General features: G+C 42.0%; 1 protein-coding gene across 3 annotated transcripts in view; it reads right to left on the bottom strand.

Moving 5' to 3' along the window:
- LOC119379290 (coiled-coil domain-containing protein 186) overlaps nucleotides 1-13,575 on the bottom strand; it is a 108,537-nt gene that overhangs the window by 67,801 nt on the left and 27,161 nt on the right. For 2 of the 3 annotated variants that reach the window (XM_049411922.1, XM_049411920.1), the window contains exons 7-9: nucleotides 7,017-7,103; nucleotides 3,553-3,699; nucleotides 1,783-1,959 (exon numbers count right to left, since the gene is read on the bottom strand). In XM_049411922.1, the coding sequence (XP_049267879.1) occupies nucleotides 1,783-1,959; nucleotides 3,553-3,699; nucleotides 7,017-7,103 (411 nt within the window). Of the gene's footprint in view, nucleotides 1-1,782; nucleotides 1,964-3,552; nucleotides 3,700-7,016; nucleotides 7,104-13,575 lie in introns of all 3 variants that reach the window. The other variant, XM_037648556.2, reaches the window with a different exon arrangement.

Here is a 13,575-nt window from a genome sequence, read left to right on the forward strand (position 1 = left end):
GTCACAAACATTAACACAGGAACATTTCGATTACTTTTAACCAATAAAAAACGCCACATTTATGTAAATTGAGGTAAGATCGTGTACAGCAGCAGCAGCTAGAGCCTTCAAGATATTTTCTTACTGTAGGTTTAAAAACAGTAGTTACTGCAGTATTCAAGGTGGTACTACTTTGGCACCTGCTATCAAAGAAAACTGGGACATAAAAATTAAATGTTTCATGAATTAACATCATGAATATGGTGATGATAGTGGTTAAAATACACTTTTGTTTTGGAGACACTACAGTATTACTAATATTAAGCAAAAAAACCTTCATCCAGTGATCAATATAGTGTCAATCATGACTTGGTCTACATGGGCCCCGGTAGGTCGTGGGATCGAATCCCGGCCGCGGTGGCGGCATTTTCGATGGAGGCGAAAATGTTTGAGGCCCGTGTACTAAGATTTAGGTGCACATTAAAGAACCCCAGCTGGTCAAAATTTCCGGAGCCCTCCACTACGGTGTCTCTCATAATCATATGGTGGTTTTGGGACGTTAAACCCCAGATATTATTATTATTATGGGTCCCGGTAATGCAATAATTAAAACAAGAAAAATGATCCCTTGCCGTTTCAATGTTTTGTTCATTTTGCATTTTCCTGCTAGTGCTGATTAATCGAATAGCACAGAAAAATATTTTGTATTTAGAACATGCAGTGTCTGATTCAAGTACCGTATCAAATAGAAAGCTATTTGATTTGTAATTACAATTTTTAGAATATTTGCACAACCCTATACACGGTGGTTCTGAAATACTGGAAAGCAATTAAAAAAATCCTTGTACTAGTGAACATTTGATCTGAATACCAACTAGAATAAGTCAAGGTTCTTTTCGTTATTCAAAAGTTCAAACACCTGCACACCTCTAGGATTTTTCTTTAGCCTCATGGCTTTACTTCTGAAGAACCAGTACAGGTTGCCTAGAGAGCTTCATGCTATGATGACAATTTTTCCTGTGACGAATGCTATGGGCCAAATTATTTCCTCTCAGATTTTCATGGCTGCAGAAAAGCGCTCACCTTAATTAGGTGCCCAATTAAAGCAGGTAAATCAGTGGTTTTATTGCGACTGCTGGATATACATTTTCCTTTTATCCCTACAGTAAAATCCCGAGCAAGTGCCCCCCCTACGGTGAAAGATAATCGGACAAGATTTGGAGGGGGGGCCCAATGCTCAGTTGCAGACCAAGATTCAATATGGTGGCGGAGAAGCCTTGTAAAAGAATGCACACCTGTGCTTCTAATGAAATGCTTAATTGAATACGCATGCATTCCCTGTTTTTACTGAACCGGAGGGAATCCTCATGTGAAATTTCATGTGTTATGACAAGGTGAAAAAGATGTTCTTCAAATGTTTTGACAACTTGTGACAACTCAGAATGCCACTCCGAGGCACCACACTGTACACGTACTACGAAATCGTACACATATTTAAAGACTCTCACAACTCAGGTTCCTAGGAACTGCTGCTGCAGGATTCTGTAGTGGAGAACAGGTTGAAAAAGAAATGGCGGGAGGGGAGGGGTGCGCTTGCTTGGATTTTACGGTACTCTTAAAAGCGAACAAAATTTTCGCTAGATTTCTGGGGGCAAAACACCGAACAGCGCAGAAAAGAAGTACTGTACTAAAAAGGCACCTGTGCGCTAAGAAATCTGCAATGAAACGACTGAAATTTTTAGCCCCTCTGTCAACTGAGAGTACACGGTCAACAGGTCAATGCCAACAGACAGTGCTGCTCACCTTGAGTTCCAGGAGGCTGTGCTCAGACTGCAGCTGGACGCTCTTGGTGGTGAGGCGCTCTGTGAACTCCAGCAGCTCTCCCTCCTTCAGATGGCAGGCCTCCATGTCAGCTTGCATCTCAGCAGCTGACTGCCGCAGACGCTCTACTTCCTGCTGTGAAGCCATTACTTTCTCTCGCTCCCTGCGTAGAAGCCCCCCCCCCCACAGTGTGCTCAAAATGACAGTTCCGTGCTTGAACATACAATCAGTAAGATATGAAAAATTAAATAAGTAGACCCTCCTACTTCAACAAGAACTTTGCAGGGAAACTGACAGCTATGACTGGGGGTAGATGTTACAGATTCCTACTCCCTGCTCAGCGAAATGGCTGCCTTTCCCAGTGTTACCACTGCAACTTTGAAAAAAAAAAAACTGCCAGGCATCTGTTCTACCAATGCACCCGTTTCAACATCCAACACATTTAGCAGATCAACATTTGAGCTGGTTTGTAACAACTAGTCTTTGACTTGGAGAAGTGAGCAGGAGAGAGAGAAGTGACTCTTTTCCCCCGTCTTCTTCTTCTGTGCTAACAACGACCATAAAGATATTACAAAAATACAGAATAACATGGCAAATCAGCTATGCAGCAGAGCTCACAAGATGGAAGGTTGATGAATGGAAAAATCCTCATGTACCAATCTGTAGCATAAAGCTACAAAAACCAATATGGATTAAAATCTGGCTCCAGGTTCAAATCCCCTTCAACTTAAACAGAGGCTGACCATGCTACAATAATGCAAGTCATTGTCCATCTATTCCCCTATTTATTCCCTGCCTTTTAAAGTGGAGACACTGAGGGGGCAGTTGGCGCTATTTGAAGATACTTAACTGCTATGACAAAAAAATTTTGTCATAGCAGTCTAAGAAGTCGCCCTAGACAAAGTGGCGATTTCACATACAAAGCAGCAAATCTGGATGAGCAGAACATGCATGGCAAAGCAAAAATGCATTATTTTGCACAAATGCATTGAAATACTGCTGCCTAGATGGCCCAAGAAGAAAGGGTGATATAAAGTGCATGATACAGCAGTAGACAGCAAGTGATAAAAATAATAAAGGTGATAACAGAAGTCAAAAACACGAATTGGTACAAGCATGAAAAGTCAATGCAGAAGTAAAATAATACATGAGATTGACACTACCTGTAAATGAAAATTCAGAAACAATGTACAAAATATCAGGTAAGATCCAATAACAAAAAGAGTCAATTGAACAAGAAAAAAAAAAAACATAAATAGGGCAGAAAGTAATTTAGGCAGCAGCACTCAACTGTCCAATTATCTAAGGGACAGCTGAATGCTATTGAACTATTGGACAGTTGAATGCTACTGAATGCCATTCACATGAACTGCAAATTCATCTGGACAGCACAGTGAGCATGGTGCCGTGATATGTAACTCAAGGTAAGAACAGTGCACATTTCGATACTTTGCACTGTCTCAGATGTTATGATAAACTTCTTTTTTGTGATGCTCTTGGTGAAAAAGACTGCTTTTATAAGTGGCAATTACACATAAAAGGTGTTCCTATTTTTTTTCTCAACTCAAATAATTTTTCATCATTGGTACATAATGTAACAAAGCAATCAGCATGTTTGAGTCTTTCAATGTTCATAAGAATCATTCTAATAGTATACTCTATATTTCTGCACAACCCAAAGGTGCCAAACTAATCCAGTAATCTAGTAAAAGAGATTGCAGGGCACTGTAGCAAATGAGCAAGCACAGGCACTTGCCTCTCCAGCTGAAGCTCCACATTCCTCTTCTCATCAAGCTTCCCATTCAGGTCAACGATCTCCTGCTTCAAGGAGTTGAGCTTTTCCTTGAGCTTACTCAATGTCTGCTCATATTCGAGGCGTTCCTTCTCGAGGTTGTGTATCTGCACAGAAATCAGCACAAAGTATGGCTTTCGTGCTAGTTCAGCAAGACAAATTCTATGCAGTGTAGTTGAAAAAATCCGTAAGCAGGGGGTGGGTGCTCGAGTCGACGTTTCAACAAGTGAACTTGTCTTCTTCAAGGCTGGAACTGATTTCCTTAGCTATCGTGTGTATATGCTTCGTGCCCTCTCCACCAGAAGGGAGAACGAGTGGGGAAAAAAGGAAACAAAAAGCGGGGGGAGGGAAACGGGAGGGTGTACGTTTCGCTGAATGATTGTCAATGGAAGCACGTGGCATTTTAACAATAGTAGGTTCGAAATGCCTAGAAGAAGGGATTAACTCTCATTCGTTTTCGTTGTGTATTTACCATACCGAATAGATTCAAGAGCCCCCTTAGAAACGTTAATACCTGCTGGCTAAGAGGGCTCTTGAATCTATTCGGTATGGTACATACACAACGAAAACGAGTGAGAGTTAATCCCTTCTTCTAGGCATTTCGAACCTACTATTGTTAAAATGCCACGTGCTTCCATTGACAATCATTCAGCGAAACGTACACCCTCCCGTTTCCCTCCCCCCGCTTTTTGTTTCCTTTTTTCCCCACTCGTTCTCCCTTCTGGTGGAGAGGGCACGAAGCATATACACACGATAGCTAAGGAAATCAGTTCCGGCCTTGAAGAAGACAAGTCCACTTGTCGAAACGTCGGCCCGAGCACCCACCCCCTGTTTACGGATTTTTTCATCACAGCTTCCATCTTCCACTTCCTGCAGTGTAGTTAGTGGTTCAACTAAAAACATTTCAGCAAGTATGTGACTCGTACAGAAAAATGAAGAGAGAAAATTTTTCTCGAAAGTGAGCAAGAGTGATAGCAACAGTAAATGCAACTATGAGCATACCATAGACACTCAGTCTATGCTATGCAGCACAAGATGAGTTTGAAGTTTTATGTCTACACATGAAATTATGCTGTTCTGTCCAACAAGCATGCCAGCATACCAGGTAGGTGCTTGCAGTAGTAGTTGGCTGACTGCCTACAAACCCAAACTTTATTTTATGCACGTGACCAATGGTATTCGTGCATGTGAGTCCACCCTCAACTGTCAATAATGTTCCACTGGCACAAACGTTTGAAGGCAAATTTCATGCAAAAATCTGCCACTTGCCACGACCTCCAGCTAGGCCTAACAAGCACTGTTGCATCACTTTCTTTTTTTGGAGTGCGTGACCAAATTGCAGTTTTGTAGGTTAGATGCCTAGGAAGTATGATATTTCCAGCATTGGCAGAAGGGCTAGTGCCATCTAGTATGTTCATTTATTTATTTATTTATTTATTTATTACAATACCTACAGCGCCTTAAACATTACAGTGGGAGGGGAAGACAATGCTAACATAGTCAACCAAAAGCAAGTAAAACGAACAAATATGCACAGACAAGTAGCCAAATACAAAGAAACAGCAAATCAGTGTGAAGACCGCACAATCAAACACAACCCACTGAGGAAAACAAGGTCTCAGTTACAATACAAATTGTACAAAGAGGAAGAAAATACATGATAATGTTTTTGTTTTTTCATTGTTGTGCATTGCCCTTCCTCTCTGAAATGTACTGTGTACCCTGAGGGTAAAATAAATAAATAAATGGTGGCACGGTTACACACAGTGAAACTTTTTTTTTTCTCCCAATTTTACACTACTCCAAAGTGAGGTTGCAAGCCTTACAGTGATGGACACTAAACAAATAGATATGTTAATACATGTGGTAAGTTTTCACATCTTCAGAAATAATTATATTCATATGAGATATAACAATGTATAATATGACCTCACCTGTGGGCTTTTCGTGCCCCAACTGGTGCCCATACTTTAATATGGAGGCAAAAGGTTTCTCACTTGTGAAACTTATAGTGTGTCTAAACACAAGGTAATTTGATGAAATATATCTCAAAGGTGGAATATCAGTGCTGGAGTTGTGTTATAGGTGCTAACAGCAATTTTTTCAGTTCGAGTTGTTAAGTGCCTAAGCAGGCTATCTCTCAGTAATTATATATATACAGTCAAGCCTCATTATAATGAAGTGGGTTAAAACGAAGTAGTATTGAATATAATGAAATAATTGCAATTTTTAATTCCCATAGAGACACACATATTTGAAGCCTTGTTTTAATAAAGTAAAACTGTCATGTCAATGGATATAATAAACAGAGTTCATCTCTGGAAGCCACTCTTAGGGGTTGCAAGCTGACTGCAACAAGCTGGCATGGCAAGGTTCATTAGTGTATGCCAGCATTTTTCAAACAGCAGAGCGGCATCAGCAGCAGGGTCTGCATGCTGGGTTGTGTACCACATGCTGCTTGTTCAACACAGACATTTCTTTGTCCTCTTTTCTCAGTGTGTAAGCCCTTCTCTTTAACCGCACATGTAGAGGTGCATCGTATAGCACAGTCCACACATGCAGCATAGCTCCGTATTCTGCTTGTGCCTTGTGTCAGTGCCCAATATGGAGGCTTTGCTGTCATGTGGAAACACATACACCAGCAGTCGCCGATGTGGCCATATGAAATGCCACACACACTCCCTTATCTTACAAGCATCTCAATCAAGGGCAAACAAAAATGTCGCCAACAAGACTAGCATCCTGCAGGTGATTTTGAACGGACTTCACTGCTGGTTTTGTGATACCACGATGCTCGCTCACCGCAATTTTGAGGTCCAAAAGGCCTACATTCATCTTGCTGAATAAAAAGACAAATTCCCAGAGAAAGCAATTTTAACTAACAAATGATCTCACTGCAAATAAGTGCTTTCGATGAGTGCACTACTTCTGCAACATGTTTTGGACTTACCTAGCCGACCAATTACTCGAAGCTGCTCGCATTTACCCATGGCCCAACTACCGACTCCATAAAATTGCATCAGTGTTCCATAGTAAAGCTCAGTGACAAGACTTCTTTTTGAAACAATGTATAATGGCAACCGAAATTTGCAATGTCAAACTGGATCTTGCTTGATACTTCGTACACAATGCATGCATGCAATGTTAAAAACACACATACACACAGCTGGCAGCGGTGAACAAAGGTGGTGTAATTCAAGTCGTCCCCTTGCTTCCATGCTGATTCAAAAAGAAGCGCTTTAGTTTTGTGTCAAGCTATGTTTGTCATACTTGGTGAAAAAAAGCCAATAAACATCCTCACCATTGCTTATCTGTGCCCTTGCTGGTAACTGTAGGCACACACTGAGGATACCTTAACATCCTCATACAAGTGAAGTAATATTAAAAAAAAGCCGGAGAAGTAAAAGGAAAGCACTCCCCTTACCTTCATAGTGAGGCTGTTGTTCTCATCAATGCTCATCTTGTGCTTCCTCTTGAGCGATTCCAGTTCCTGCTTCATCACATGGTAAACCTGCAAGCAAATACTGTTTTTCATTAGGAGCAGGTGGTGGCCATACTGCACTATGAGGTTGATCTTGCTGGCAACAAAGAAAACATTACATTTGCAAGATTTGCGCTTTAAGGCCAAGTGAGACTGAATTTTCAGTCACTCTTTCCGAGTGTTCTGAGCATGTTCAGCAAGCCTGCATGTCTTTCCAAATGCAATCAGATGTAAAAACAGATCAGTGGGGATAGAGCAAGAGCATGTTAGGCACACAGGTACAGGTATGTTACATTATTTGTAGCAGTTAAAATTTTCGAAGGTGTGTCTGTGCAACACACTTTTAACGAACGCAATGGTGGGCAATGGTTGATCCAGCATGAACATGCTTTGTAGTACTTCCAGTGTTTTACTGCAGCTGTTCTTTAGCTTCAGCATCAAAGTTACAAGCCTTTGCCATTAATTTCTGAAATGTTCATTTGTACTGTTAACATCAAATTTTACTGCTAGTACACTATCTAGACATGTCATAAAACTGATTCACTGAGCAAAGTATACAAATTTTCAAGAGCATGGAAACGCAAGTTTATGGACGAACAAAACATGTGGTAGTGGACAAACGACAATTTATTGCGGTGAGGACATCATTTCTTGAGGGAGTCACCAAAACACTGACATGAACATTCTCCTAGAAACCAGAATGATATTAGCTACCATTCCATTTAAACAAAATTTTTAAAAATGCTCGGGGCACATTGCACAAATTTGCACCTGGGTGTGTCCAGATAAGAACGAACACGAGGTCCCGGTCACCATTCCCGATTTTGATGAAATTTACTGTAGGTCTGGACATTACACCCAGAACAATGGGTTTGCAGTTAGTTTTGGGAAAAAATATTTTGTTCGCCTGAAAAAAAATACAGAAATTTTGGCCGCAAAAAACACTTTTCCGCCAATTTCGCGATTTCTGAATTTTGAGCGTACCTAGGGAAAAAAACGGTGCACTTCTTTATCAGAATATTTATTCCCCTTAAAGAACAAGTGAAATAGAATCTTATGAGTCTATTATTTCCCTTGCTTGTTGAAGCACTTTTAAAGAAAAAAATCACAAACTTGGCAAATTGCACAAAATACCTGTATTTCAGGAATTTATTGCTGCAAGCAAGTTAAAGTGAGGATAATAAAAATCGGTACATATCAACTTTGGTACCTTTGCTCTCTTTTAAAATAATTTGGGTGGTTTTATCGCTCTCCATTTTACTCAATAAGTGGGCTGAAGCGTAAGTCATTTACCAAAAATGCCGAACTTTGAAAATGACTTTCTCAAAAAGGCCATTTTTAATGTTTTTTAAGATTCCTCTGATTGAAGTCAAGGTCGTCATCTACCATTCTGCAGAAAAAAACGTTGCATTATTTTGGTTGCTAACAAGTTATAGTGCGTCAAATGTGACCATGCCAGAATAGCGGCTGCGTCGTTCGTTATGTGCTGAAACTCGGATATAAGTTGTTGAAAATACTTGTACATGACAATCACAAATGAGCAGCTCCACACCAACAAATGCGCAGCCAGGTGTCATGATTCAGCAAGCTTTGTTTTGCGGTCAGCCGCTTGACAAACCCGCAGCAGCGGCCGCTTGACGCTGCGGGCACTCACATTACATGAGCGCCGCTTCGACTGCGGATGAGCTCCGCTTGCGCACCAATCTACGCTCAGAGGACAAACGAAAGAAGGAATGCATCGCTGTGAAAGTTAAAGGCTGTTAAGTGCTAACAAATGTCATAGTATGCAACGAAAACTCTGCTGGCAATTTCCAAGAAAGCGCCTCCATAGTGCGCTCATGTGTTGCTTTCTATCTTCTGATGGCCTAAAGATAATTAGGCTCATTCTATGAGCAACATATGACACAAAAGAAAGACACTGACATCTAAAGAAAGCTGTGATACGTGCTTCCGATGGTCAAACAACTCAAACTGCAGTTGTTCATCTCATGCCAGAACACTAGTGTCAGCCGGCTGTGAAAAGAAGTGTGTCCAAGTCCACTGCTTCATTAAAGAACCGCTTTTACAATACTGTATTGTTGTGCGTCCGCAGATAGAATATTCAACGCAAGTCGAGCGTTTATCGCGATATTTTGCGGCTCCGGGCATAACAGCAGGAAAAAAAATACATGCGTGCTGTATTGAAGGCACTCACTGGGAAATTGCTGGCAGAGTTTTCGTTGCATACTGTGACATTTGTTAGCACTTAACAGCCTTTAACTTTCACAGTGATGCATTCCTTCTCTCGTTTGTCCTCTGAGCGTAGTTTGGCGTGCAAGCGGAGCTCATACATAGTCGAAGCGGCACTCGTGTAATGGAGCGCCAATGCAACCCGTTCCTCTTCCTGACAAAGCTTGGGAAAAAGTTGCAATCGACATCGTAGGACCTTTCACGCAAGCTTCAGCCGACTGCCGTTTTGCCATTACAATCATTGACTATTACAGCAAGTGGCCTGAAGTGGCTTTCGTAAGAGACGCGACCACACCTACAGTGAAGAAATTCTTACTTGAACTTTTTGCACGCGAAGGATACCCACGTGGTCTCGTATCCGATCATGGGCCACAGTTTTCATCAGCAAATTTTGAAGAATTTCTCGCAGAACGTGGAATCAAGCATTACAACTCTTCTGTGTACCACCCGCAAGCTAACGGCTTGGTGGAACGATTCAACAGGGTATTGAAGTCATACATACAACTGGCTCTGTTTGAACGCCGTGATATAAAAATAGCCATGCTTGATTACCTGCAAATATATCGATGTACGCCTCACGCGACAACTGGTGTTGCGCCCGCTGTACTTCTTCATGGACGCCAACCTCGAACAAGGCTCGACATAGTGGGCATGCCCGACAAATGCTTCAGCACGGACCCGTCAAGGGCGATTGAGCAGTTGCGAGAGCGCGTGAAAAACAAGCAAACCAGGTCGAAGAGCTATACAGATGAAAAACGCGGAGCTAAGGAACCAAACTTCGCCGTTGGTGATTACGTGCGGGTTAAATTATCTGCCATTCCTGGGAAGCTATCTTCACAGTTCTCCGCGCCCAAGAAGATCGTTGAAAAGCGTGGACCAGCCTCGTACTTGTTGGAAGATGGACGAGTGTGGAACGCGTCCAAGTTAGCTGCTGTTCACCCTGCAGCTGTCAGCAAAATGAGATCAGGCACATCTGCTGTTATGAACTGGTCACCGGCATCCACTCAATCGTCTGGTACAGTTATGGGTGATCTATCGCATCCTGGCACGTCAAGAGAGGATAATCATGAACATGCGGACTCTCCTGAACCACTCGCAGCAGACAGTGCGCAAGTTTCACCCAATATGTCGGGATCTCAAGCGCGTATTAGAAGGAGCACTCGTAAGAAGAAGACACCGCAGAAGTTCAAGGACTATATTAGGTAGCAACTTTTTTTTTTTTTTTTTTTTTCGCAAAAGGGGATATGTCGTATAAGGCGTCACTGCCGACTACGGCGCCAGGAGATGGCACGTGCTCGGCGGCCGCCTCAGCGAAGACGACGAAGAGGAAATAAAGAATGAGGAACGAATTTGATGTGCCTTAATTGATATGCACGACACAACATATTTTGGCATCTTCTGCGGGTTTGTCAAGCGGCTGATCGCAAGACAAAGCTTGCATAACCATGACACCTGGCTGCGCATTTGTTGGTGTGGAGCTGCTGATTTGTGATTATGTTATGTACAAGTATTTTCAACAACTTATATCCGAGTTTCAGGACATAATGAATGACGTGGCCGCTAGGCTGGCATGGTCACATTTCATGCACTATAACTTGTTAGCAACCAAAATAATGCAACGTGTTTTTCTGCGGAATGGGAGATGACGACCTTGACTTCAATCAGAGGGAGTTTGAAAAAAATTAAAAATGGCCTTTTTGAGAAAATCATTTTCAAAGTTCGGCGTTTTTAGTAAATCACTTACGTTTCAGCCCACTTATCGAGTAAAACGGAGCCTGATAAAACCACGCAAATTATTTTAAAAGAGAGCGAAAGTATCAAAGTTAATATGTACCGATTTTTATTATCCACACTTTAACTTGCTTGCAGCAATAAATTCCTGAAATACAGGTATTTAGTGCAATTTGCCAAGTTTGTGATTTTTTTCTTCAAAAGTGCTTCGACAAGCAAGGGAAATAATAGACTCATAGGATTGTATTTCACTTGTTCTTTGAGGGGAATAAATATTGTGACGAAGAAGTGCACCGTTTTTTCCTTAGGTGCGCTCAAAATTCAGAAATCGCGAAATTGGCGGAAAAGTGTTGTTTTGCGGCCAAAATTTGTATATTTTATTAGGCGAACAAAATTTTTTTTCGCAAAACTAACTGCGAAACCATTGTTCTGGGTGTAATGCCTAGACCTACAGTAAATTTCATCAAAATCGGAAATGGTGACCGGGACCTCGTGTTCGATCTTATCTTGACACACCCACCTCCAGCTGAATTACTCGAAGAAGCATACCTTACTCATACCTTACGAGCAGTTAAAATACAGAGTTTAATGTTCACCTAAGTATTCTTATTTAACTTTTAATCAATCAATTTAACTCACATTTAAATTTCAAAATTTCCAAGGTATCTATAATCAGCAGAATTTCTAATGCTGATTTTATGATATGTATTCACATAGTGTGCAATGAGTGTTGCAGCTACATTAGTCCTGTACTGCTTAAGGTGCTTTCTTTTAAAAAGGCGGATGGTGCAGCAGTGTATACTGCCAAAAGTTCCAGTGGTTATCTCAATACTGGTGCTAGTTTTAAACCGTTGTGTGTATATAAAAGAAGAGGAATGGATTGAGGGGCTTACTGTTTTTGTAATTTTTGTAAGACACAACCTAATTGAGCCAATGGGCAATGAAACCAAGGAAAGCATAGGGGGCATTATTTAACCCAGACCCCAAATCTAATGCATATGTGCATTAGGACAGGCGTGTGCAGGGTTCGACATTAGGGGGAACAAAGCTTCACCACAGCAGATGTTTGTACAAAGAGGTACAGGCATCGAATGGCCATGATGAGGTGGCAGCAGTGCCTGAGAGTTACTGTATATGGTTCCTGTCCGTAGGGAGAAAGAGTTGTCCCGAGGTCCCCCATCTTGGGATCTGATGTCACGTAGGAAAGCCCTTTCCCACATGTGTAGGACTCTGTGAAGTGTTGGAGTCAACTGCAAAGTGTTGGCTTCTCCTCAACGCAGCAGAGCCAGTTTTTACCATGCGCAAGCTGTGCATGGAAAACTGTAGCGCAACTCTGTTCCTAAAGGGAGCACATGTACCACTTACACCACAGTGCCCTGGCGAACAGTGCCACCAACGGCAGTGGTAGGAGCAATGTCATGTGAAGCAGATGACGAGGCAAAGGCGCAAGGTGTGCGCGCACGTGCTTCCAGCAATTTTGCACTGTGGTTTCCAAAGGATGACAAACCAGAAAATCAATTTTGCTGTATCTGGTCTCGAGAAAGGTCACTGCTTGCATGACACAGGTCATGATAGTGGCAGCAGGTAGTACGAAAAAGCAGATGAACATGCAAATTGCATTGCTGAATCCACCCCGCAAACAGAGCCCACCGCAGCGAGTTGTGCACCACGGCACTCCTGTCTATTTTACTCCACAGCTTACACTAACACTATGTGTTCAGCATGCCTTCTTTTTTTCTTTTTGATTTTTGGTCAAAGCTGTTCTTGCTCATGCAAGTTATTATTTATCTCTATTTCCCCTTTAAAACTCCACTCCTGTAATACCCATTCCGTCGCGTTTACAGCATAATGAAATAAAAAAATTAAAGGCACATGTATAGATGTTTCCACTATAGGGGAAAGACAGCGCCTCCACTCTAAACTGTTGTGCCTCATCACAAAGGCACGTGCTACAGCTGCGGCAGTGCTTTAGAGGAGGGTTCCCACGTGTTCAAAACAGCCCAGCGGGCATTATGGCGACAACCATGTAGCTCTCATAAAGACCTAGGCCCAAGTTACATGGAAATGCTCACTCGAGACCTAGCACAGTTGCGTTTATGACCTGAACGACCCCACTACAATGATAGTTCATTAACCATGGTAACATGTACAAAGGAAGTAAAGCTGTGACTGAACTTGACAGTGGCAAGCTGTCGCAGAGGTTCATTTCTTACTGACGTTAGCAAAGCCCTAAAGCAACGTACTAGTCTCACATGCACTCATAGAAGTGCAACAATGCTTTGCATAATTATGCATAAACTATGGTGGCACATTTTATTCCCTTCCTTTTTTTTTGTTTTTATTGTATGGCAAGTTATGGGGCGTGGCACAGTCAGGGGAGTGGCTTCGGTTTCAAAGGCAGCCCCCCCCCCCCCCCCTGAACCCTGAAATATTTGCATTTTGTATGTGTATACAGGTGGTGAACTTCTTTATAAGTGACGCACCGGGGAGTACTTCTCCCTTATACAAAGGGTTGCTTATAAGCAGGTTACATCGTTCTTGT

Source organism: Rhipicephalus sanguineus, chromosome 1 (genome assembly GCF_013339695.2).
Source record: "Rhipicephalus sanguineus isolate Rsan-2018 chromosome 1, BIME_Rsan_1.4, whole genome shotgun sequence".
NCBI classification, from domain to species: Eukaryota; Metazoa; Arthropoda; class Arachnida; order Ixodida; family Ixodidae; genus Rhipicephalus; species Rhipicephalus sanguineus.